The sequence below is a fragment of the Takifugu rubripes genome, chromosome 10, assembly GCF_901000725.2.
Source record: "Takifugu rubripes chromosome 10, fTakRub1.2, whole genome shotgun sequence".
Classification (NCBI taxonomy): domain Eukaryota; kingdom Metazoa; phylum Chordata; class Actinopteri; order Tetraodontiformes; family Tetraodontidae; genus Takifugu; species Takifugu rubripes.
In genome coordinates, this window is record NC_042294.1 from 746,514 (window position 1) to 773,618 (window position 27,105).

Below are 27,105 nucleotides of genomic sequence, written 5' to 3' on the forward strand. Positions count from 1 at the left end.
AGTAGCTACTGGGTGATTTATTTGAGATTCAAGCATATTTCATATGTCAAAGATGCTTTAAGGAAAAGGTTTCTCAATGGGTTGACGATACTCTGCATAGATTCTGTCATTTGAGGTAAATCTGAGTTCTCTTCTTTAAGGACACTCCACAACGTTAACTGGATTTTCTTGACAAACCTTGCAGGATATGGTGGGTAAATTTAATGTTTTGTGGACATTCCAGATAAGAGCCATTGTGTTTCCAGGAAGAAATTGACATTCAAAGATATTTTAGGTCAAATCTGCTGATGTAATTGATGGTTTAGCCACTACTGTTTCCCTGTCAGGAATAATAAAAAAAACACCTATATTTCTGATTCTGTTTTATGCGTGTTGCTCTTCAGAGTTCCTGATTAAAGCAGTTTTTTATGCACTAATCAGGACTTAAATGTTACAAATGTCTTGCAGGTAATTGTGTGTGACGGAGATAATAAAACTTTTATGCAGCTAAATGGCAGCATAAGCCTTTTATGTTCATTATAATGAGTAGTAAATGCGCCTTAAGTTCCACAAGGAATGAATCACCTCTAGAAACTGCAGGATAAATGCAAATGGATGTGAATGATCACAGTTTATACAGCAAATGTTGGTGAAACTGAGTTTACATCCTCAGACGGGAAACAAATGCTGAATTTCATCAAATGGTCATCAATTAGTAGTGGGAATCCAGCATCAGCCACCTTCAGCCTGCTCGTCCTCCCGGAACTGTTTCTCCCTGTTCTTTCATGTGGCCTCTGTTTTCTTAATTATCTTTATTTTCTCTTTTACTGCAGCATTCAAAAGAACCTCATGGTAGATGACAACCACATAAATCAGAGGTTCCCAAATCCAGTCCTCATGAGCCGAGCCAGGTTTTCTGTCCTACCGGAAAGAAAACGCTTCTTCTAAGGAATATGGGAAGTGTGTTTATCTAGTAGGACAGAAAAACGTTCGTTTTCAGACTGGATTTGGGATTTGCTATTTTGTGGAGCTGTAAAAGTCCTCTTAAAGGACTTTGGTGCAATACTTGGTCAAATAAAAGTTGCTTCAAAGCTGTTTCTAAAGCAGACAAAAGAAAAGAAAAATGTGGCAAGAATATTCCCTTTTTCCTTTAAGGCTTTGCTGTTTATTCATCCCCCCACCCCCACAACAGTAAAATACAGAAGCAGTAATGAAAATAAAAGTCTTAGATTTTCTTGTTCTTGTAAAAAAAAAAGAGCACAAAATTCGACAGTACAAAATGAAGCGTTGGTATATACTTAAATGTCGGACGGGACGCCTTCGCTGTTGAAAAGTCAGTAGGTTTACATCTCAGAAATATAGCACATAACCTGAAACTATATATCAAAATGAAAGTAATGAACACATTTGTGTGTCGCTGTCTTTCTTTTTTTGTAAATGAATGCTAGAAACACATAAACCTCTTAAATATATTTATCAGTGCAACATAGTTGGTTGGAGTCCAGGCTACAGTATCCTTTTTTCTCTCATTTTAGTTGACGCTGCTGGAGCTAAAGTCTCTGCGGAAATGAGCGAGCTTCACCATGGCACAATGTACAAAGCACACAGATGTCAGGATCGATTGTTTGATTGGGAATTACAACGGCAGCCTGTGCTAGCGATGCTCCCAGAGAGTTCACACAAACGGCCGTAGCGTCGAGCGTCCATCCTCTCTCAGCTTCCGTCAACAGCCAGAGTCCCAGCGGGCTTTCAAGAGTTCACTTGGATGTGACAGTAGCACTTCTTTTGAGCTTAGAAAAGATAGAAAAGCGACCGGCTATAGCTTGGCCTCCTGGTTTCCTCTTGTGGCTCTTTGAGATGTGAGCAAAGTTCATCCGCCAGAGGGCTGAGCGCGTGGCTGAAGAAATGGACAGGAAGAGGACAATCATCCTTTGGTAAAGCCAGACAGTTCCTTATGTATCAGTGTCCAGTCTTTATGACATCACATCGTTATGGCTGCTACGGGGTTAACACATGTGGAACTGCTGACTGCCCCAAGAGACCTGAAGCTACAATACAGCATGTGAAGGATCCAAACTGGGTTTGTCAAGAGTGTCTCGCTAATGATGATAGCACCATTCTTCAGTCAGTGTGTCTGCCCCTATATCTTTTTTTTAAGTTGATGAGGGGAATCAGAAACAAAGTGCATTCAAGCTGCATTGTCCAGTTATCACGTGAACAATCCACAGTGACATATGGAGTTGACTTGCTATAGTTTTAGCTAAAGCAAAATAGCGATTGTTGGGATTTTTTTTGGTTTATTTTGTGTTTTACCTTCTTTCTCCCATTAAGTGAGCTTAAATATTGGTTTTCAATAAAACAGTGAAATGGTGGAAAAATCTGGTCGAGAAGGTTTGCTTGTTTTTTTTTTTTTGGTGATCAGGGTTTTTGTGATGACTGATGATTTGAATACACACTGGACTAAGACAAATCTCCCTTACTGGAGAAAATAATGTAAAACCTCCCCAAAACAACAGAAATCTATAACACTGTACCTTCCACAAAACAATCAGGAGATTGTATTTACACACACGCGTACAAACCCATGAAAAAAGGGATACTGCAGCATTTTTTTCCTTATTTTTTTACTTTCTTTAAAAAGGGCAATAAAATATATTAAAACTTATTTACAGTGTCGTTTCTGAACAGAAATAAACAAAACCAAGCGCTATGATAGATTGTTTTCCTTTTCCTTTTGCAGATATTTATAGGATAATGTGCCCCTGTTGCCCGTCACCATAACTTCAGCCACATACAGTTAAAATACACCCAGATCGAAGGAGGCCAGCCAAAATGTATCTAAAGGCACATTTCCGTGAATGAACCTGTCATGTTGAATTTTGCTGTGACGGAGGTGAGGGGGGCGGGACATGTGTCTGGGTTAGTGGGCTGTGGGAACGCCCCCATCGGGCCAATCTACAGTTTTCATATGGTTCTTTTACAATGCGTTTCTTTTGACCCTTTAAAAGAAACAGGCTTCTATTAAAAAACAAAAATCTTTCTGAGGAAATGATAAATACTTTGAACCTTATTCATAAATTGGTGTCAACACCAGCGTTTGGCTGTGAAAATCAATGAAAACCAAAATAGAAAATTAAAATATCATCTAAATCATCTGTACATATTTTTGTTTTCTTTTGTACACAGTGCCCCCTACTGGTAGTCGTAGTTTTTTTCATTTTTATTTTTTTTACTGCAGCTCCTGAGAAAAGCGTGGATCAGTCCAAACCTCCCGTTGATTCCTGAACCCGTCCCTCGTGTGGGTCGAGGGGATTGACAGTTCGTTTAGCCTGTCTTATCGCAGATGCACCGGACGATATGCTCGCTGCCAGTCTTATGCGCGGTCTCTGAGCTGTGCACGCCACAAAGTCCAACGAATGCACTCGGGCCCGTATCAAGCCTCTAAGTATGAGTTCTGTACATTGAGTTTGTCCTTCTTGGATTTGACACCATCGACCAGCTCAAAGTTATAGTTCTCCAGAGCTGATAAGTTCCTGTCCGACATGCCCCCGTGCGAGCAGGCACAGTACAGGACTACGCCGCAGATGGCCCCCAGGAAGACCCCCAGGGCCGACATGGCGATGATAGTGATGAGGATGGGGTCGAGCGTCTTCAGCATGTTGCCCGCGCCGCTGATCTGGTTTGTCTCCACGAAGTCAGGGTATTCGGTGATCTCTTCCACTGAAGAAGGGAGACAGATCAGAGCAACAATGAGATGGAGCAATGCGCCTGCATCCCCAGAGAGCGATGACAAGGAGACTTACGGATTTCATTGAGACGATCCTCTGGCAGCATCACCTCCGGGGGTATGTCGGGATCTGCCCAAAGAAAGATTCAAATGATACCAGTGGCCCAAAAAAAACGGCTGCATCCGTCCAGGAAGCATAACCGGTTATACCGAATCCTCACCTTTACACTCTGTCATGCTGAGCCCGTTGAGAACCTTGATGTCGTCCACAGCGATATCGCCCCAGCTCTTCGCATCCATCAGGCTTTCAATCACCACCTTAAAAAAAAAGCATAAAGGGTGAACTCTTTCCTGAACCTCTGAATTTGGTGCCTTACAAAAGTCAAAGAAAGAATGATTCCAGCTTACCTGGTACGGTTTGTCAGTTTCCGGGACCAGGACCCGACCTTCCCTCCAGCGGCTGCCTTGGTGACCGCTGACGGTCCACAGCAGAATGTCAGCTGGCCCGTCGACCGTCTGTTTACGCTGTTTGATGTGCAGCGTGCCGATGTGTGACCCAAACATGTGGTACCAAAAAGAAACGCAGAGGTCAGAATCCAGGGATGTGACCACGGGACTGACCAGCCGAGCCACCTTGGTCTCCTGAGGCCCCGTTGCTAAAGTGTAGATGAAGTTCCCTGATCCACCTGTTGGGTAAAACAATGCATGTTGCTGAGAGAAAAAAAGGGGAAATGTGTAATGTGTCTGCTGTGTGAGGCATCCTGTACCTGTATGGTCCATGTTAGGCCCAGTGTTAAGAGTTGGGGTACCACTGGACTGGATTTGCCACCTGGAGCCTGTGTCCTCTGATGTCCAGCTGCAGAATGACGGGTCATTGGACCAGCCAAAGTCACAGGCAAACCACTGAAATGCTGCAAACACATGGTAGAAAGGTCGAAAGGTTAACAGCCGTAGCTCAGGCGCCTTTATCGATATGATTCCACTCTTTGGCAGATCGTCTCCGCTAGAGGGCAGCAAAGATCTGCCAGATATGATCAAAATGGCTCAAAACTTCTACTGGGATTGAAGAACACACACCACCCTGAAGAACCCTCAACAATTCCATGAAAGGATGTGGGAGCTACAGTTTTGATGTTACATCAAATTTGATTTAAAAAAATTGACAAAAGTTCAAGGAGCCTGGGGCATTAGTTTAAAATTAGCCAGGCGCGAGAATGACAAAATGCACCTTCCCTTTTGCCCTTAATAATGATTTCTTTTTTTAAACTCATGTCTTCAGGCAACTACTCTATTTACACACGAAACACAAAGGATGGAATTCCCGCCTGGAATTGCATTTCAGATGCCAAGCCACTGTTTCCTGAAAACATCCCGTTTCCAATTAAAATAACTTAAAATAACTGGATTTTTTCAATCTCGGGAGAATTTTACTGACACAGCCGATGAGCTTTGGGTAAGATGAGCATCCGCGTGAATCTCTAGGCCATTTGATGAATAAGAAGAGGGTTTTTATTTTTCCCTCTGTCAATGTCAGTAGAAATCTAAAATTAAAATGTACATCAGAAATACGCTTGTATGCAGATTAAATTGTGTGTTTTAAGAGACTACAAATGACTGATGAGGTTAAGACATGTCATTCTTCCATATGCAAATACTGTATTTTTGCGACCATAAGGAGCACTGTATTAAAAGGCGCAGTCTCAGTTACGGGTTCTATTTCTGTATTTAACCCATATGTGCACAAGGCGCACTGGATTATAGGGCGCAGGCATGGTAAAACATATCAGTACGCTAGCTTAAAACATGCATGCTAGCGTGTATTTAGCAATGTACTCACGTACATCATCTTCAGTATCTGAAATGAATTAAATTAATCCGAAATGGCTTTTGTGAAAGCCCAAAAGCCCAAAAGCATTAAGTGATTTTGGAACTCGGTGCACATGTATGGTGCACCACATTATAAGGCGCCCTGTCCATTTTGGAGAAAATTTAAGACTTTTAAGTGCGCCTTATGGTTGCGAAAATACAGTATGTCTTTTGCATGTGCAGGCACCTCTCGGCTCTCATCTGCTATCAGAGCAGACGCCCCAGCGGCAGACAGAGACCCCAGACTCAGCTAACAGAGTGAATGAGTCCGGGCGGAGCCTTTGGCCCATTAGTCAAGGTCAGACTGGGGCAAATCCTTTCAGCCGGCGGCGGCCTCACCAACTTGCAATAGGAGACAGTTGTGCCTGGATGCCTGCTCAGGTGACCCCTTCGGAACCCCTCATTTCCTGTGACCATTTGCATTTTGCCCCACCTGCTCTCTCCCCTCCCTTCCTCTCTGTGTCTGTCTGTCTTGTGGACCAGTGATTAGCAATTATGCTGAGAAGGCAGCAACAGAGCACCAGGGCTAATCATCAGCTGAAGCTGCATCATGCAACCCCCCCCATGCCGTTGGCAAGCACCTCTCAGAGCCACATCAGCAGCTTAGTAACAGACACACATTAGAATAAAAGGCTATCATGCATATCTGTGGCATCTCACTACCATCATTCACTAAGTTGTGGCCAAACATCAAGGTTTTAACATGTCTGCATGTGCTAATATTCATTTCCTGCTTACCTGCAACAGTGTCCACTTCCGTGGTGGTGGTGCTGTCTGCCACTGTAGTGATACCTGTGACAACATAACAGAGTAGCATGATCATCCTACAAGCTTTAAAAAAATATTAAACTGAGTGCACTTGTGCAATAAATACATCCATGCCAGCTGTAATTAGCTAATCAAGAAATTCCAAAAAGCAGGCGACTAAAGCAGTGCCATGCTCATCATTAAGACTGCTGCTCGATAGAGGGTTGCGGGCAGCTGTGCAGGCTTGGGAGAGTCGCTGGGTTACTGGACAAAGAAAAAAGAATGGAGGCTGCAAGATAGAAGATACAAGCTAGAATCCAGTCCTAGAAAACCCACGTAAGCTGGGTTTTCTGTCCTTCTGGGCAGAAAAAACACTTCCTCCAAGGACTGTGAGCCCAGGTGAAAGCACTGTCTACCTGGTAGGACAAAAAACCTGGCTCAGCTATGGCCGTTGAGGACTGGATTTGGGCACCCTTGAGCTCGATACTCTAGTTCGAGACAGATCTGGCTCTTGATAGGTTTGCAAGGAGGTGAACACACATGGTAATCTCTGTCCTCATATCTTTTGTTAGTATAGTAGGGGTGGGAAGTAACTATATGCTACAGCTGCTGCGGGTGTGGATACAAGCATGCATATGTGCACACAATAGCAGAGAACCTACAGTATCAGATCTGACTGCAACAAAGGAAAAGTCAAATGAATCGAGTGTGAGTAGGAGAAGAATAGGGGAGGAAGGTGAGGGGGGGGGCTGACGCGCAGTCTCATGAGGGTGATGTTAGCACCTGTCTTGTCGTAGTCATCACCTGTGCCACTGTGGCAGCTTGCCTGGTCGTCGTCGCACTCGTCCGCCAGAGTTGTGCTTGGGAATGCGGTGGTAGGCGGTAGCGTGGGAGCTGTGAAGGATTCCAAGGGAGAGAAGCCGAGGATAAGTTACACTTGAAGACCACAATGATGTGGAGGACAGAGACAGAGAGACAGTCCAACTGCAGCCATGCATAAAGCCCCTCCAACTGAATTTTCATTTTATTATCGTTTATCCACTCTTTTCACTTCAGGAGGTTCAGGTGCTTCCGTCATCCTGATTCGGAATCCGTATTGGTGGCCAAATATGAATAAACGATGAATAAGGATGAAGACGTAGCATTAAAAGGGCTCGAGAGTGATTCGACGCCTCATTTTTGCTATTTTAGGCCTCGCTCTCTTCTCTTTATCTGCTCCACGCCGCTCACCTCACTCTCATCCCCCTTCTTAAGTCCTATTAATTTTAATTTAATTTTGATATATATGTATGTGTGTGTGTGTGTGTGTGTATATATATATACAGTATATATAATTTAATGGTATTATCAGAACAAGTATCCAACCGAAATCTAAAATTAACTGCGATCTCTGCTGAGTCGGATAATTGTGTTTTGGCTCAGTTTTTTGAGATGTAAACCATCAATAGTTCCATTCCTGTGGCTTGAGTGTCCCATTTATTGTGTTCTGAATCTCAGATGTTACAGGTTTGAAGGCCCATCCGTGCAAGCATCACATTGTAATCATTTGGCGGTGGCTAAAAACAAATGCATTAACTTGACCGTTATCTTTTCCTTGGGGTGGAAAAAGCACCATTGGAAAGACTTTTGACAGCCATGCAGTTAAAAGAGCAGCGCCCAGCACGCACTGCCCACAGCAACACAGAGAGTTAAAATGAAAGCCTGGCCTTTAAGCATTCCTCATCTTACTGTGCTGTGGAGATGTGCCCATTTACACAATAACAGTAAAGCTGAAGCCTGGCGTTTAGCACCCGAACAGCTGAAAATCACATGTAGGATCAGAAGTGAGATTGCACACAGGCGGCACCCTGCAGCTCCCACAATGCCTTATCATTAGGGCCATGCGATGCATGGAAGTAGGGAAAACCCCCCCGATATGCACCGCTGCTGCACGGCCATCCTGTGGCTCTGACTGATTAGGGAATGACCTTTCCCAAATGCATAATGGGAAAAGAAAAAGTGGCCAAAGGTGGGAGAGAGTCATGCAGGCCAAAAGAGATAGGTGCAACCTGTGTGAAAAATATTTTCCTCTATGAACTGTGTGGGATTGGACTTGTCGGCCCCTATGTGCGAGCTGGTGCGCCGGCCGGATTCCCGTGCCGGATGAAATATGAGGCGGATCAGCCCCTGTCAGATTCAGGGTGGGGAAGGTCAGGGATGGGGGTCAACACCGCATCAGGGGAGCCTCTCACAGAAATGAGTATTTAGCCCTCCTTCTGTGGCATCCCTCCCTCTCCCTCTCATACACACACTGTGTATACATTCCTGGTACCTGTGGGGCTTCTACGCAGCCGTGTGTGTATGCGGTGAGTGTGTTTGGCATTAACACCGAAAACAAGCATTATCATCTGACTACTGAAGCTCCCGATGGGAGTCCATGGGGCTTACAACAGAATAGGCCTCCCCGAAATCCAATATGTAAATCCACTTAGGGCTAATGCTACACACTCATAGTGCTGAGCTGTTTCTGTGCTACATCAGCTTTAAGATAGATAAAGAGCTAAACAAATAGGGTTGATTTTTAAAGATGGATGGTAGCGTGCAGTCCTAAGGAGGGAGAAATACACGCAGGGGTTGATAAGAGTGTGATGCGGATCAGGCTGCAATAATCCTACTGGTCCAGTTGGGCCTTCGTTTGATCTCTTGTAGGGTTGGGAACCTCTGGGGGAACCTTTGATGTAACTGGGAGTCAACTGTCTCTTATAGGGATAAACAACAGGAGCTGGACAGCTGTGTGCTCAACACTGGGCGCACTCATGCACATCTTTAAATAACCGCTCTGTGGCAAAACATGGAGCACAGGCCGCTTATAGCCAGGTCAGACTCCTTGATGATAGATGGCCCACCTGTGCTTGGTTAAACCTGGTCTGTAAATTAACTTTCCCTAATGTGCACAGTTAAGCTGTCTCTGTGCTTACATTATACAATTTATGCTGTGGATGAAAGTGTGTATTTGTTGAGGAGTTTAATGTGAGAGTGAGGCCTTGGCCATAGGTTTTGTGCTGCATTTTGGACTTTCTTTAACTGCCAAAATTCCCACCGCTTTATTTCCCTTTTTCAGGCTGTGATGATGCACAATAGAATAATTTTAACATGAGAGAAATTTTGTTATCCGTGTCTAATTTGCTTTGGAGTTTCAATTCCCATTCTTCAAGCCACATCTGACCTCTTACCACAGAGCTTTGTGAATGAGTGGTTTATAACTTAGATAAATTAAGGGGACAAAAGATATGAATACCGCAGATACCTTCAATCTCACAGCCAAGGAGCTCCAGTCGAAGGCCCATGCCGGCAGGGGTGGCTCTCTCTGGGTAAATTCTGATGAAACGGGTCAGCAGGGGCTCCACTATCCTCAGCTCGGGCGTGTCATAGTTGCCATTTCCTTCAAATATCTGGAGACAGATGAGAAGGAAACATTTATAACTAAAAACAGAATATTCAAGAGTCCTGGTTATGTCTCTGCAGCATGACTGAGTCCACACAGACACCCTGAGGCGGACTTCTTTCTGAATTACAAAACCCAGCAGTGGGGTGGAGCAGCGGCGTTGTGCTGAGTAGGTGCAAAGACTGTGGGAAAGAAGAGACGATGACTAGATCGCTCTCATCTTGCTTGCTTTTTGAAACATGGCTTCGTCTAAGAGGGCTTGAACTGCACCCGCAGCTTTTCCACGGACTGAAGAACCAGAGGAGATAGAAGGTTGATGGAGGCTGGATTAATGGCTGCGATCGAACGAAGGGACCTGGTGCAACTTTGATGCAGGGAAGTTCCTCAGTGAGGGGAGAGAGGAAGCTAAATAGGACAAGGAAGATATGGATCCTTCCTTGGACCCTTCATAAATCAACCATCATTCCATCTGTTTTAGATTTATGCCCTGTCAGGGACTCTTGTAATTGGGGATGGGCTATTGCAACCCTTCTCCGAGGTTTGTGTGTGTGCACAGTTGTACACATACATAACTGAAAGAAACAAATTATCCGATGAGAAGCTCTCACCTTTGGCTTGTTTCCATTGGTGTCCAACACCATTGCCCACTCAGATCCGTTGTTGCTGTAGCCAAGGCGAAACTTCTTCATGAAGACTTTGTTCTCGCGGTGCTTCCCACCTTGAATGATCAAGCCCTTCACCAGCTTTTCCTCGCCCAGGTCAACTTGGAGCCACTCGCTGGCAAAGGGCTGAGGCTGGGGCAACAAAGTCCAACCTGTTCTGCTGGTCAGAAGGCGGGCGTTCTCCGGCACCCAGCTCCGATCCGTATGAGAGGATGCCGTGATTTGGTTGTCTGTGATCAAACCCGATATCATGCCCAGCATGCCCGAGCATGGATATTCTAAAAAGACAGGAAACACAACACACAGGACTTAGTTTTGTTAGTTTGTTTCTAACAACTTCTGAGGACCTGTCGTGATAAAGGAACCAAAGCACTTCTGCACCCAACGACTTGAAAGTTGTTGCCTACAAGTGGAGTTTAGGAAGTTTGAGATTCAGGTTCCTGTGAGGCTGCAGGTATTGTAAAAGTCAAAGCGAGGAGAGCAACTCCCCAAACTCTTTACTGTTGATCTCTCCCTCAATACTCTTTCTTTCTCTCTCTGTCTGCAGATCTCATGCATACTAATTCCTGCGCCTGAAGCAGTTTTCTCCAGGCAGCCAATTAAAGCCCTCCTCTCGGTCGGCGCTTGCACGTCCTGTATTCTGGGAGTGTTTCTCTCTTTTTCATCTCCCTTATCCACCCCTCCACCCCTCACAGACTCAAATACACTGACACGTAAACACATTCTCTTTGTGTTTTATCTTCTGTGCTCGTCTACCTTCTGCTCCTCAGCCCTCAACATCTGTACAACTGTCACTTAACACCTTGTTTCCCGTCCACAGTTTCAAACTTTGTTGTTTTCCTTTTTATCCTACTGCTCTGATCTCGCCCCACCTGAGTCTCTGTAGGTTTCCTTCATTTAAAAAAAAAAAAAATCACATTTCCCCTTTTTCAGCTGTTTTCTCATTTGACTTTTATCCACAAAGCCCTTTTTTCAAATTGTGAGGAAACAGGATAGCAACCTGTCGCTACATCTCAGAAGTATGTGCTTGTTCTAGCGCCACACACCCAGAACAGTTCTGAGAGAGTTCATATTAAGAAAAGAACATGTTTGTCTCTACACTGAATTCAAACACTGTATTTGATGGCAGAGCTACAGCATAATTGCATAATGGTCCCTGCTGTGATAACATCTAATTGATTATCTAATTATTATTATTGATCTGATCCTTATGGCCTTCCGACGCCACAATTTGCAACATTGTGGTGTTTTGCTTTCCGTTTACATACAGTCTTGGTAGTTACCATTGAAGCTAGTTACACATTCTTTAAGTTGTAAATCTTCCTTTTTTTGTCTTTCTAACTTTCCTCTAGTACTGACACCCCTAGATACCGAGAGAAGGACCCACATCTAATAAAATGTTTAATATCCTGTTGTCCACACTTGGACAGCATGAACTTATAACTACTTTATCTGCAAGAGACAAATGTATTACAACTCCAACCTGAGAAGCATAACTGCTTCTGGGGAAAAGCAGCAAAGAGAGCAACATTATCTTGAGCAAAACCTTTACAAATCTGCTCTTTGAGTTTATTCACTTTTCCTTTTTTCTCGAGCTAAGATCATTTTTAGAATGGCCTCGTGAGGTTTGATCTCAATTTAGATCGCGATCATCTGGTAGTTTTAATGGACTTCAGCTGGCTTCATTGACATTCGGTCTACACGCAGCGGCCCACCCAGACGCACACGTGTATTTGCAAACCTTTGACATTTGAACTAATGTTTAATATTTGCAAAAATCGGGCAGATCCTCTAATGAATAGCTGCTAGAAAATGTGACTTCAATAATTAAATAGTGAATATTCTGCGTCATTCCATTACAGCTCCTCCTCTCATCTGAGCCCTGAATTATGGTCTTGGCCTCTAAAATGAAAGGTCCTCCCATAGCGTTTTAAATTATGGTCCACTGTAGTGCTGCACAAGAGCAGATCTCTACTAGAAATCACTAATATTTCTATGAAAGTTGCTCAATTAGGGACTTATAACTGAAGTAAGAATGGAGTGAGTCACAGTTTCTGCGGTCTTTTGGAGTCATGCTTTCTTAATTTATCTCTGGAGCCATATGTTCACTGTCTATCTCTTGAGCAATACGTCCTCTGTCTATCTGTCTCAAGACAGAGCTTCTTCCATGGAGTGTAGCTGGGAGTGTGTTCAGAATGTGGCAAATGCAGAGCTGGCGTCTTCAATTAGGAGCTGCAGCAACTTGGATCCTCTGATGTTTTCATGCTCTGCAGCAGTCTGGGAGTTTGAACGAAACACTCCGTTATAACCCTGCAAATCCACACTGTCTCTGTTGAGTGTGCTCATCCCAACACATTAAACAAAAGTCTCATTTTGATAAGCTACGTTATTATAAATAGTACAGTGAGATTCAACAGGTTAGAATGCATGATTTATTAATTTAGCCAAATTGCTGCGATCACTTCACTGCAGAAAAGCAAGGCGTGCTCTTTAAAAGTTACAAATAAAAAGGCAAAGATGAGGTTCGCCACAATCAAAGCCTTATGGCTAAACAGGAGCCTGAGACCAGATCAGTGGGAGGGATGCGACCATACAGAACCCACACAGTTTCAGTGCTCTCCTCCTACCAGCTGTTGGTTCCATTTATATTGAATGACGTACATCTAAACACAGGGGTAACATAAATAGATAATCCTCCTCCTTGTGCTGCTCCTCTATAATGCAGCAGCTAACTCTACCCTAAGAAGAGAAATTCACCATCCTTGCACACCTGGTAGTGTTTGTGCAACTGGGACCATGATGGGAATACACAGCAAACAGAACAACACCTGTCACACCAGTCGTACATGTGCAGAGTTGATCACCTGCAAGCAAAGATCAAACTGAGGTGCGCATGCCAGCGTGCATGCAGATCACCCACCTGAGATCTTGCATCCATACACCTCAAAGCGCAGCGCAATGCCTGTTTCCCAGGTAACGGGACGGATTCGGACGAAGCGTGTCAGCGTGGGCTTGGGCAGCATCGTCTTGGCAACGTCTGTTGGGTTGGTGTTGCCTTGAAAAATCTGCGAGAAGGGAAGTAAATTATTGATGGAGAATATCGAGTTGATATGCAGGGTAGAAATATCTGTGAGACCTTGGCCATACTGCATAAAAAAAACCCACAGCGAGCCAAGGCTGGCAACGATTGTCATTCAGTGATTAAGGTGGTGGAGTTGGAGGGAAAAGATGGAGCTTCAGAAGCATAGTAGGGAAAAGATTTAGGTCTATGGGTGAACCAAATATTTTGCCTTTGTTTTCTGTGATGAAACAGGTTGGTTTTTTTTGTTTTGTTTTTTGCTAAAAACAATGTGAAGAGGACATAATTGTCTTTGCAGAAAGGAAAACAATCTCAAATGAGACAAATGTTTTGAATATTTCATCAGACACCCTCATTTTTTGATGATAAGTAACCAGTAAATTCAATAAGAAATCCATCTGAAGATGAAATAGTTTGCTAAATGTACTAGATTTTGACTTTTCGCCTTATATGTCAGCTCGTGTATTCTTCGATTGAGGGCAGCAGCACAACATCAAGGACATCAGGGCAAATACTGTATGTGCAACTCTAACAAAGCCAGACGGGCTGGAGAGTTCCTTTACTTTCAGATATGCTGGAGCTTTTACTACTGTGTCCTGTTTAAAAGTCACGGATGTCACTGTTTTCCCCTGAGGTCAGTTTACAGTTTACTAACACCATGCTGAGATGCTGGTCATTCATTAGAAAGAGCTCCACATGGTCCATAACTGTTCATTCAGGGCAACTTGAATCACACTGCTGACCAAAAGACCTTCTGACCTGTTTGGCAGAATAGCTATGAAGCAGAAAGACACCCAGCTGAGCAGGGAAAAGAGGAGCACTTAAGCAACACCCGCAATGACGCATTAGTCTGCGCAGCCTTCCTACCCCTGTGCCTTCTTGTCCCAGAGCAATACCTGCCACGAAGGGACCCTCCGTGCAAGTCATCCACTCTCGCAAATGTCACACTGGATCTCGTCGCTTCCTGTTAATGGTAAAGTGTTGTTTTTTTTCCCTTCACAGCTGCACTAAGATGCAAAACTGCAGGTTCAGCATGGAGCAAATGGTGCCCCTCTGCACAAGCACTTTGAGAAACACACACACACACACACACACACACACACACACACACACACACACACACACACACACACACACACACACACACACACACACACTCACACACACAGAACAGGCCAGGGTTACCACAGCACCATTAAGCTAGCCACATTACAGAAGGGGCTATGCATTTCGAGGAGACCATAAGATAGCCAAGCCGCAAGGCATGTGCACACTGCAGTGCAAATAAGTGTATTGAAAGCTCTGTCGTTGTTGTTGCCAGGACTTTTTTAGTTCCTTATGCTATTTACAGGTCATACATGCACAGGTCTGTCAAACACATCTCTCTGACCCCCAGTGACCCAAAATGAAAGATGTGTCTACTTCAAGATGGATACAATCTGCACACCAGGGTGAACAGCAATCAGTGACCACACTCCTCTCCAGGACCCACCTCCACCAGCTGTTCAAACATCTTGCAACCCCCTCACTTTCCCCTTTTTGATCCTTTTGTCACCTTTGTTTCTTTTATACCTTGATAGGTTTCTGATTTAAGACAGCAGTTGCATTCCTACCCTAATCCAACCTCTGTGTTTCTCCTCTGATATACGAGCGCTGCAGCATCTGCTTTAAATACCACCCAAGACTAACGGTGTGTATATTCCAATGCTGAGATAATGGTATCATTTTACCCCGGCAGACCTGGATTTAGTTAAAGTCTCTGTCACAGTAAAGATTTATGTGTGCTGCAAACAGAGCTACAAAAGTCGGGTATGAATTTGGGTAAAATACAACAGGCTGTTGGGTGTAACCAAAATATGAATTAAAATTCTGATTATGTTTTTTTTTTTTTGGATTCCTGGATCTGGGTCTTGAGGATGAATAATATTGCAAATCAAAATTTAATGAAATTGGCAGAGAAGCATGAGTATCCATCACATCCATCTGTGGCACCATCAGACCAGACTAGCTGGTTGAACCCCAGTAATACCCAACAGCCAAACCCTCTTTCGCTGAATTACATTAATGTACGCGTACCACTGTCCTACTGTTGCTACAGCAACACGCAAACCATTCGGCTTTGGCTGAACAAATGCACAGAAATCAGATTCAGTCTTTTCACCATCAGTGGACAGAACATATATAATATTTGAGGATTTTCTTTCTGTATGTTTGATAAAAGCTTAAACATAAGAGGTTTTTCTCCCCCTCACATGATATTAAAGGATTAATGGATGGGAAAGTGAGATAAAAGTGTGGAAATATACTGTCTATGAACTTGAATGTGACATAGGTTAGCCTCATTTTCTTAGATGTCATTGTGCCCCTCCTGACTAATGAAACATTAATCACATCAAAGAGGAGGATTATGTCTCCTACCTTTTGTTTAGAACCTTCCTTCAAAGTGATCCAGTCTTCTCCATTCGAGCTGACATCTACTTTGTAGGACTTGACGTAGTAAATCCTCTGTGTCTCCTGGGAAATGGCGCCTTGCGTGCCGACGGCGGATACAAAGCGCAAGAACCCCAGATCCACCTGTGAAAGAGAGAGGAGACACGAGAGAAATCCGATTAAAATGGATTTATTACGAGGGAAAGCCATAGCAGTCGGAGAGATTTTCACTTTTTAGGAAGAAACACTGATTAGCTTAATCCATCCAGAATATCGTGCTCTTCAAAAGCATTAATATGTTTTGTAGGCAAGACTTTTAAATCAGAATCTGTATTATTAATTCACTGGTAAACGGAAGGGTTCCAAATACTTTCTGACTAATTTGTATCACCTCTAGCTATAGTTTCATCAACCGCCACCTAGAATTTAAGAAACTGCAATGAAATAATATTTGCGTTAATGAAAGAGACTGAGGATGACAACTTAATTTCCTGAGATTGGAGACAAGAGCTTATTGGATAAAAGTAAACGTTGAACAAAGTGAGATCTGCAAAAATGTTATCGGAACTGGCCAGAAGGAAAGCGAGATGCTGACTGAATATCCTATCAAATATTGTGTCTTTAAAATATGCAGGATTCATAAAATAATCACGAAGTGCAGTGCAATACTTATATTTTCACAACCTAGTCCTATTTTCCTGAACGCAAACTTTATTCTGAGTTGATGTTGGGCAAAGAATGTTGCATGTTTCCTTTAGAGAAGGTGACGATGCTCTCTCCTTGTTGTCCTATCTCTGGAATAGGAATGGTGAGACTATCGTTATACTAATCCTGTATAAAATAACAGGATTTATGAAGAAGCAGCCCTCTTAATTTTAAGATGTAATAACTCTGTCTTTGACAGGCTGAGCTGACACTAATGAGGACTAATGGCATGTGTGTTGATGCGATAGAGCAAGTCAGAACACTGGAGGAATGGGCATGCAGAGCACATGGAGAGCTTTGTTGTGACGTGAGATGGGTTCAGGTTGTGATGGAACAGACATTAGAGGGGGATTATGAAATCGACACAGAGGAGATAGCGAGGATACGTGAGAAATCCGCTCTGTTGAGAATGAGACACGCACACGCGTGCACATATTTCAGGAAAAGAAAACTAAAAGAAAGCCAGGGTGATCTCCTTCCAAATGTCTGTACCGAGCTTGATCCAGTTAAAACCAGCCTGTTTGATCTGCCGGCCTTACATCCAGCACTGTGCCACAGCAAAGAGGATCTGCATGCTGTCGACTGCTCCTGGACCTCAAAGTTCCAGTGGTAAAAAGACATGAACATATGGGAGCAATAAACGTGGTTCCAGCAGGCTATTTTCTCACTCTGATTTAAAAGGATATGGACAGAGAGACACTTACAAACACAGAAAGAATACTTTTGTTCCTATCTACAGGCTCTGGGAGCCTCGACACTAAGTCCCAGATTTCTTTTTGGGCCACAAACAGAGAGACAATTAAATGCCCCCCGTGCTTCAGACAGTTCAGATTTAATAATGCGAGAAGTGAATTGCGTCATGAAGGATAAACAGGCCGTGCATCTGCTCTGAATGAGGAATGCATCGTGAATGGCTGGAAAGTCTTTAGCGTCTGTGTTCAGACGACTTGGGTCTGACTCCTTTCCAATCCAAACCAATGAAAAAAAGGCTTACTGAAAAGGCTAATGAAGGTCTAATAGGAATACCTGGCCTTGGGATGTTTTTTTTTCTGGATAGATCTCATTAGGTGTAATGGAGAAGAAGAACCGCTGGGAATGAAATAAGTGGCTGCGCTAATTGGGAACACTCATGGATGCTCAGACGCGACCTATGAGCATGATGACAAACGTGTGGTTGGAAGGAATGATAGACTTCTGGGTGAGTTTAATGAATATTGCAACTGGAAAATTGTGTGAGTGGTAAATTAATGTTTTTATTTAAAACATAGGCATTTTTTTCTTCCAAGCGTTTGGGCGTGATGCTCCATGGCCAGCATACATTTATCGCTTGTGGTTCAGAAGTATTCGTACAACCCAAGCCCCAGATAGAGGAGAAAAAACACCATATCGAATTTCTCTGCTTTTTGACACACAATCTCAAACATGACTGTCTGATTATGCTGAAAAAAGATGCTGACACAAGAAGCTAACAGCAAAGTCAGAAGAGGTGAAACAAGGATGTTTTTTTCAGATTAAAGATTGTTTTCATTATTTCATGTTGGGATTCTACACCTGTTTTATGCATCAGTGTAAGGAAAACCTCAGCACAGGACCTAGGTCTGGCGCGTCTGGACCAAACTGACCAAAGTAGCTCAGTTTTTGTGCTTGGATGTGGGCCTGGGTCCATAAAATAAAAGAACCCTGTCTTTAGTACGTACACCAGCAACAACATTTAAAGACTGCAAGCAGTCATTAGTGTATCTCAGGTAAATAAATCATGTTCAGATGATGAATTGCGTGCCTCTGAGTCCAGAAAGGCTGACTCATGCTTAATAGGCAATGTAATCACTGTGCAGAAAGGTGTAAATTATGACTCCTAATCTCATGTCTATGGGAATGTGCTTCATTTTGAGACATTGCTGATCTCATAGAATGAAGCCCGCATCAGTTCGTCTTCTAGCATACTGTTATTTTTACTCCGAGAGTGCATGTTTGACTTGAAGCCCACCTATAGACAAATGACACTATACATTTTGGGCATTCAGGTGCCCAGTAATTCATATCTGCCAAGACAGATACTCATAAACATGCCAGCCTGGGTAAGAAATCACCCCCAACTTCTCAGCAACAACAGTAGGCTGATATGGCAGCAGGATTGTCCAGGAGGTTTTTTTTTGTGTGTGAGTATTTTTATTTTTATTTTACCCATTTTATAATGTTCTACCTTGCTGCAGTGCCACAAACAGATGACTCAATTCCTTGTCTCACAAAGGGCTGGAGGTGCTTCTTAGACCAAAGACGCCACAAAAGCAGAAAAAGAATTAGACATGCTCGGGCTTGTAACGTCAGACAGTTTGGGCAGGGTGTGCACTTGGATCAGCACCCTGGAATCCCTGTTGGGCATGTGAATGAAATGTATCTATTTTGTGTGTATGTTTTTCTTTTGTAAGGGCTGTTATAAATTAGATGGAATGATGATGGGTGTTTGTAGTTTGTAGTGCTGACCTGTCAGTAATCTCTCAACGTCTGTAAGCGTGATCAGGTCTCCCCTTCACTCATTTAGTCTCTGCTGATGACTCAATTGTGCAGCCTGGCCACATGATACAGAATAAATGTGAGGATAAAGTCTAGTCACTGTTGTTTGGGTGCAGTGATGGCGTTGTGTGGTTTCCTGGGCTCGTGACGTATGTTCAGGACTACAGCAAGAAGCCAAAACTTTATCTCTCCCTGCTTGATTTGCTTGTAATTGAGTTGCCAAGAGGATGCTGCAAAAAAAAGGTTCTGCTTCAGTCAGGGAAAAGAAAGGGTGTCTATGTGTATGTGTGTGTGTGTGTGTGTGGGGGGGGGGGGGGGGGGGGGGGGGGGTTGTTGGCTGAATAGCCAAGCCCTTTGGGAAATGGCATTATTCGTTTCCTTGCACCAAAAACAACAAAAACAGAAATGTGGAGGGTGAGATCGGGGAGTGCTGCTTTGTATGCCAAAGTCAAATTGCAGCTGGTAGACAGACAGGAAGCCCTGACCAGGAATCAACCCTTGGAAATGCCTTCAGAATCTCAACAGAAGACGCATTGACCAAAATGTGCCCCATAATTATGATCATTATAGTTTTTAACATTAATAAATGAAATTATCCAGTTTGTCAAAAAACTCAATTGCAGCGATTAATTCTGTGTGATGTGCTCTTTTATCAGAGACTGAACTTAAATTTGGTTCAGTTGTGGTTGTTATCGGAGTCTACCAAAATGTTGCCCATCAACAAGTAGAGAGCTCTGCTTTTTAACCAACTTTGGAGCTGGATGGCTCCATTACTTAAAACGAATTCCTTTTGCATGGAAATGGAATTAATTCAATGCTGCAGGGCCAATAAGCTCCTCTCTTGACCTTCCATTTATCACGTTATTCACCTGTCAGGATTACAGTATATTTTTAGCTCCCAACACCTCGTTGGTGGCCTTAAATTATGCATGGCCTCCCAACCACTGATCATCTGTTTTTCTGACAAAGAGGGATGCGGAGGTCAAACGACAGCTATGATGAAATTAAAGGCTGTGGTTTTTTTCTGTCTGGCTGGAGATCTGTTGCGTAATTACGGGTTTAAGACCCAGCTGTAAGAGGAAGCCTATCAAAGGTGAGGTTTTTAGTGTCTCCTCATCTTTAAGACCTGAATTCCAAGGTCATTCTCTTTGTTACAACACACATGTTTAAGGCAGTGAGTAATGGTTATGCAACGGTGATCAGGAAGGAAATGAGGGTGACTTGAAGGTATGTCATGTCTGAAAGCTGCTTTATGATAGTATTTCAGGACGCACAGCTGCTGGTGACATATCTCCGTCTAAAGTGGGCTTGGGCATTTTCATAGACATAGAGTGAAAGCGACAATAATTGTGGCTGTGCTGATTTTTTGGCTACGGGTGCTTGGGAAGCTTTTCATGACATCATGCCGTACTTTATGTTTTCAATTTCCAGTCCCATATTTGGGCTCCTCCACTGGAGTAGTCTCTATCCTCTCATTGATTTTCCAATTGAGAGACAGACCTGGGAGCGGCGAGGCGCAGACAGCGTGCATTGTTTCCATTTGTGCAATACAATGATGATCTCACCAGCAGCTGCATGCCAACCTCCGCTCCCTTGCTCTTGCTAGACTTCATCAGCTGAAAAGCTGCTGTTAATTACAAGTCCATATTCTAATTACTCATCACCCGGTAAGCCCTGGATCTGGGACAGAAGTGTGGAGAGAGACAGTGAGAGGGTATTTGTGTAAGTTATTGACCTGGAGTAATTGAGTGCATGTTTGGATGTGAGGGGAAGCAGGACCAGGCAGAGGTTCCTCGATCAGGCCTCAGCACCGGTGGATGACTCTGGATAGTCCCTGGAGCATTGACGGGGACACACCAAAGCTGGTAAAGAGTAAATGGCTGATGGCGTAAGACTAATGCAAGCTTTGCAGACAAAGGAGGACACTGTCAACAAACACTGATATGCTTCTCATACTTTCATCTCTCAGATAAGCAAGATGAAAGGACCCCAATATCATGATTAGACCCTCATCTCCATCAGATACATATGGTGGCTTATAAATACATAAATCTGAAAGTCAGGAGTGATAAAGTGTCCTGGCAAAGAGACAATCATGGCAGCTACATCATACATATGGAGAACACATCAGATGTGTGGGATGCTCATATACAGAGAACCTCAATAAAAAGGCTTTCACATATTGCCGGCTCACACCAACAGAATGTCAATTATTAATGTTGTGTATGTGCAATCAATAATGGATGTCTGACAGTGAAATATTTTTTCTTTAATTGCGTAATGCAGTTAATGGGTAGGCCTTAGGGTCAACTTTCTCACATTTTGATGCTTTACATCTCAAAATGTACCAGCTTCAATTTAGCACCTCTCCCTCAGAGATGATGGCGTGCAAATTTGCAGCACCCCGGTGCCGAGACCCTGATGTTCCTGCTTTTAAGCTTTAAAGTATTCCAACTTTCATACAGGCAGCTAAATGTTGCTCAGACCTGTTATATTTCACCACATCAGCATTTTTGAGATGAATAAAGGAATAAGATCAGAAAAAAGAACCAAAATCCTGCCTGGAGGGATTGTCACCTCTTTCTTTACACACTCCTCAAGCCTCAAACTCCCTGAAAGGGCATCTTTCCATCACTGTGGACACCAAAGGGCTGATTAATGGCTCGGCTAAGGCAGTGCTTAAAGAGGAACCATACCACACCAATCTAATTACTCAGAAAAGAACAGGCGGACTCCAGCATCCTGCCCTCCTCTCTTCTCTGCACATCAGTATGAGGCAACATTAAAATGGACAACAAATCTGGATTATGTTTCGCAAAAAAACCAAAAAATGTGAAGGAAAGCAGAGCAAAGGAAAATACCCAGGAATCAAAAGGGTGCCTGTCATGAATAATAAATCTGTCTGCCTCAAACTGCAGTCAGGGAATGATAATGAAATAAATAATGAATTGATTACTATGCATGTGACGGGGAGCTGAGATGATCTGAGTGTGCCGCAAGGGGGCTGAAGCTTGTTGCCGTTCCAAGCTTAATGAAAGACGAATGAAGACTTTTACTCTTTTAATACCACTTGTGATAATTGGGCGTCTGCTCAGAAGTGCTGAGCACAACTACATCATGCTTCACAGATAACATGAATTATGTGAAAGCTGCAGACTTGGTTCTTTTTCAGCATTTGAAATTAGCTATTAGAAGAGTCAGATTTTCGACTTGATGAGTATCGAAGAAATCAGCAGGCTTATTAGAGCAGATTCTGAATCCATATTTACTGGCAGATGACTGGTAATGCACTGATCTTCTAGAGTGGCAGCAAACCACATGAAAGTGACGCTGACAAAAATGGGAACCACAGTTGAGACCCATAATGCTATTAGACTTCCACTGAATATTTTACTAACAAGGATTTTCTTTTCTGGGAGGCAAATGCAGAGTCGGGAGACCAAGAGGTGGACCATCCAATTTCCGGAGCGGAAGTTGCCGAGGTAGTGAAACAGTTGCCCGGCGGCGGAGCTCCAGGAGCGGATGAGATCCGCCCAGGGTATCTTAAGGCTCTGAATGTTGTAGGGCTGTCCTGGTTGACACGCCTCTGCAACATTGCGTGGACATCGGGAGCAGTGCTCCTGGACTGGCAGACCGGGGTGGTAGTCCCTATATTTAAGAGTTGGGACCAGCGGGTGTGTTACAACTAAAGGGTGATCACACTCCTCAGCCTCCCTGGGAAAATCTATGCCAGGGTGCTAGAAAAGAGGATTAGATCGATAGTCAAACCTCTGAACGAGGAGGAACAATGCGGGTTTCGCCCGGTCGTGGACAGATCACGGATCAGCTCTTTACCCTTGCTGGGGTGCTTGAGGGGAGTTGGAAGTTTGCCCAACCAGTCCACATGTGCTTTGTGGACTTGGAAAAGGCTTATGACCAGGTCCTCAGGAGCATCTTGTGGGGGGTGCTCCAAGAGTATGGGGTGGATGGTCCCTTGATAAGGACCATCCAGTCCCTGTACCGAAGGAGCAGGAGCTTGGTCCGGATAGCTGGTTGTAAGTCAGGCTCGTTCCCAGTGAGGGTTGGACTCCACCAGGACTGCCCTTTGTCACCGGTTCTGTTCATAACCTTTATGGGCAGAATTTCTAGGCACAGCCAGGGAGTGGAGGGTGTCGAGATCTTGTCGCTGTTTTTTGCGGATGACGTAGTTCTTCTAGTACCATCGAGCAGGGACCTCCAACAAATGCTGGGGCGGTTCGCGACCGAGTGTGAAGCGGCAGAGATGCGGATCAGCACCTCCAAGTCAGAGGCCATGGTCCTCGCTCAGAAAAAGGTAGAGTGCCTTCTCCGGGTCATTCTGTTCTGCCTCAGGCGGAGGAGTTCAAGTATCTCGGGATCTTGTTCACGAGTGAGGGTAGGATGGAATGAGAGATCGACAGGCGGATCGGAGCGGCGTCAGCAGTGATGCGGGTGCTTAACCGATCTGTCATGGTGAAGAAGGAGCTGAGCCGGAAGACGAAGCACTTGATTTACTGGTCCCAATCCTCACCTATGGCCATCAATGTTGGGTGATGACCGAAAGAACGAGATTTCAGATACAAGCGGCCAAAATGAGTTTCTTCCGCAGGGTGGCCGGGCTCAACCTTAGAGATAGGGTGAGAAGCTGAACATCCGGGAGGACCTCGGAGTAGAACCGCTGCTTCTCCACATCAAGAAGAGTCAGCTGGGGTGGCTCGGGCATCTGGCCAGGATGCCTTCTGGACATCTCCCTTTAGAGGTGTTCTGGACATGTCCCACCAGGAGGAGGCCTCGTGGCCGGCCCAGGACTAGGACGAGGTGGCGGGATTACATCTCTTGCCTTGCTTGGGAGTGGCTGGGGGTCGCCCTGGAGGAACTGAAGGAAGTGGCCGGGGAGAGGGCTGTCTGGCATCCCTCCTGAAGCTGCTGCCCCCGCGACCCGGATTCGGATAAGCGGGGGAAAACGAGAAGAGATGAGACAAATGCAGTCGTGCTGGGTTCCTCTGCAAGACAACTTGAAACCCTATACATCCCAAATACTCACACAGACAGCCACAAACACACAAATATACATACAAACCAACACACGCGTAGCTAAATTCTGATTAATAAAGGGGAGAAGAAGCAACAGGAAGCAGTGTTTTAACACTAGTGAGAAGGTAAATGTGCCATTCTCCATCTGAAAGTAAATATTCTTCATGGTCATCTCTTTTTATTCTTAATAAATCTCTTATTCTTAGGGAACAGAATCTTCAACAGCGTATCAAACACTATAGGAAACTATTAAGAAAATAAAATCACTGGAATTATTGCCAATGCTAGAGGCTTCCTGCTCATACCTCAACCAAACACGTTGTGTTGTGGACTTGAAATATGCAACTTACACCCCACAACTAATTCCTCAATCTGTCTAATTCCCTATGTAGATGACGATCGCTCCGTACTGGTGCTGACAGGTGAAAAACAGGACATGGCATCTGTATATGTGTGTCCATGTGTGTGTGTGTGTGTATGTGTGCGTGCGTGACTGAATCCCAGCATCCCCAGAGGTAGCTCCCGTTATAAAGAAAAGGGACAGTTAATGGGTTGGACAGGATGATGGAGGGAGGCGGATAGGTGTACAGTGACTAAGCCAATGTACACATTTTGGGAAGGCGTGGACCTAAACACCCGCAGGTCCATCTGGGGGTTGGGGGCAGGAGGCTGGCTGACATTCAGCACTGGAATTTCACTAAGAGCTTTATAGGGAAACTCCACCCTCAGAGGCGAAAGGACAAATATAGAACGCTTGTTCCCCACATCATTCTCCTGCTGAACTTATTAATAGCCTGTAAGATAATTGGTGTGAATTACAGGTCTGACTTTGTCTCACAGAGAAAGAACCTGCATTTTCTGCTGTAATAATGCAGAAGTCAGCTCTTTTCTATCATTATTTATAATTTTAAAATGAGGAACTGTTAGATCAGGTGAGAATAATTCTGGTTTCTGCTAATCAGTAAGGGTGGAATATATGAATTACTAGCTTGAATGCATGAACAGTGCATATTCTTGACTTTATTGCCAGATTTGAAATACACTTTGGAATTGGCTAAAGGATTAAACATGCAGCATTCTTCACCACGAGGCAGACTGTTAGAGCTTTGATTGTCTTGACTGGGTGAAGTATAAATGGATAAGTGCTATCATGTGGACAGCCAACCAGTTGCAAACTGAGGGAAATAAATTGTTCTAAGGGTTTAATTCACTTTGGTTTGGAGAAATTTGAGATGACAGGGAGACATAGTCCAATAACAAATGTGGATGTGGATTGTTTGCGGCATTGGCTTTTTGTTGACATAATGAAATTAGCACTCACACTGTGTTTAAGTCTAATCAAGTTAAGGTTTTTCACCTACATTATGTTTTGTGTCTCTCTATAGCTGGCAGAGACAAATGGACTGTTGGAAATTACATTTTTTCAATAACGTTGCATGCAAAAATTGATTTGATTTAAAAAAAAAGATTTTTTTTAGCCACTGCTACAACTAATAGCAGTCCTCAGTAGGAGAACTAGCATGCTACCTGGATCCACTCTTTGTTGGAGTCCTCTGCTGGTGTCCATGCGTTTTCGTAATAGTTGAGTCTTGAGCGCTCTGGAGACCAGCTGGGGTTATACTGGGATGAAGCCATGATTTGGTCTGACGCTATCTCTCCCGATTCCATTCCCAAAGGGTCGCTGCAGTCAAAGTCTGTGGAGACAGATAGAAGGTCAGGGAAAGGAAAAATGGGTAAATCAGAAGCTGTTTGGTGGAACTCTGAGCAGTGAAAGCCCCAGAGTGTGCCCATAACACACTTTGAGAATCACAGCTTGTCTCTGGGGAGGAGGACTCTACATGACCACCCAGCACCATATGCCAGAAAAGAACAGGGCATATTTGTAGTTTCAAACAAAAGTAGATTATAAGAATCAAGACATAAATGTGACTTAATAAAACATTCTCTAGTAACTGCATCAATGATTTTCTTAAATTTAGGACCCAAGTGGGACAGATTATCTCAATCTGGTCTCAGGAGAGACTTAAGGTGTGTTGGTATGTGTGGTTTTAGGCTGTATATCACACTTAATGGCGCAACCACCCATGTCAGGAAGCGAATCCCCTTGTTTGTGTTAACATGGTGGCAAACACTGTAAGACAACTTAGGCTCCATACGTTTGCTATGGGTCACCTTCTCTAACCCCAAGAGGTCAGAGATGGTGACACTGCTGGCTGTAAAGCAACAGTTGGAGCAAACAATATGACCCTTTGAGCTGTGTAGGAGTTGTCAGATGTCACTATAACAACATGGAAGGACAATTTCACGAATTCACCTGGTTCATCCCTCCTGTTATTGCTAATTTGCTTCTTTAGTCTAATAGTGACCCTGCCTTTAATATGTGATGGTCTCCCAAATTGTTCGCTCCCAAGAGTCTGCTGTGGCTCTTTATTGGCCATTTGCCTAAAAATGCAGTCATATGCTTGTGTGCACATGGACATGCACAGTCAGAGAGTACAGGATGGGGAGCAGTGTGAAACTGTTATGTAGTGGCTGCCTATGAGCCACCACAGATGGTCTCCCCATCTGCCACACTGCTAACACACCTCCATCACTGGGTCAGATTCAGAGTTTGAGTGTTACAGCGTTAGCTAGCTGCATGTACATCTCTCAGTGAATCCTCAGCATGGGGCTGAGAACACTGTCTCACACCTCTCTGCTCCCATCAGTGGCTATCTCTAAAAAAAGGTGCCCGTTCTTGTCAAACCTTTGTAATCGAAGCTCCGCCATCTACCTAGATTACTCAGTCATACCATTGTAACATAAACATCTCCCACCACGGATGGAAACTTATCATGTGGGTGACTGATAGCCAAGAAGATACTGAGGCAGCATGATGGAGAGGGGAATGCAAACCAGAGAAATGGAGTAAGAACAAAAGACTGCACCTCCTTTCATCACC

The 27,105-nt window shown here is 44.0% G+C and overlaps 1 protein-coding gene across 4 annotated transcripts in view; it reads right to left on the minus strand.

Annotated features, from left to right (window-relative positions):
• Window positions 1–1,774: 1,774 nt before the first annotated feature.
• The window catches only part of nrp1a (neuropilin 1a), a 52,808-nt gene continuing 27,477 nt past the window's right edge, over window positions 1,775–27,105 (minus strand). Inside the window, exons 7-19 of one of the 4 annotated variants that reach the window (XM_029842660.1) lie at window positions 25,692–25,858; window positions 15,903–16,058; window positions 13,326–13,470; window positions 10,352–10,683; window positions 9,606–9,750; window positions 7,103–7,213; window positions 6,311–6,364; window positions 4,474–4,617; window positions 4,340–4,392; window positions 4,115–4,231; window positions 3,928–4,024; window positions 3,783–3,836; window positions 1,775–3,699 (exon numbers count right to left, since the gene is read on the minus strand). In XM_029842660.1, coding sequence (XP_029698520.1) covers window positions 3,413–3,699; window positions 3,783–3,836; window positions 3,928–4,024; window positions 4,115–4,231; window positions 4,340–4,392; window positions 4,474–4,617; window positions 6,311–6,364; window positions 7,103–7,213; window positions 9,606–9,750; window positions 10,352–10,683; window positions 13,326–13,470; window positions 15,903–16,058; window positions 25,692–25,858 — 1,862 coding nt within the window. In that variant the 3' untranslated portion in view covers window positions 1,775–3,412. Of the gene's footprint in view, window positions 3,700–3,782; window positions 3,837–3,927; window positions 4,025–4,114; window positions 4,393–4,473; window positions 4,618–6,310; window positions 6,365–7,102; window positions 7,214–9,605; window positions 9,751–10,351; window positions 10,684–13,325; window positions 13,471–15,902; window positions 16,059–25,691; window positions 25,859–27,105 lie in introns of all 4 variants that reach the window. The other 3 variants (XM_029842658.1, XM_011621600.2, XM_029842659.1) reach the window with 3 other exon arrangements.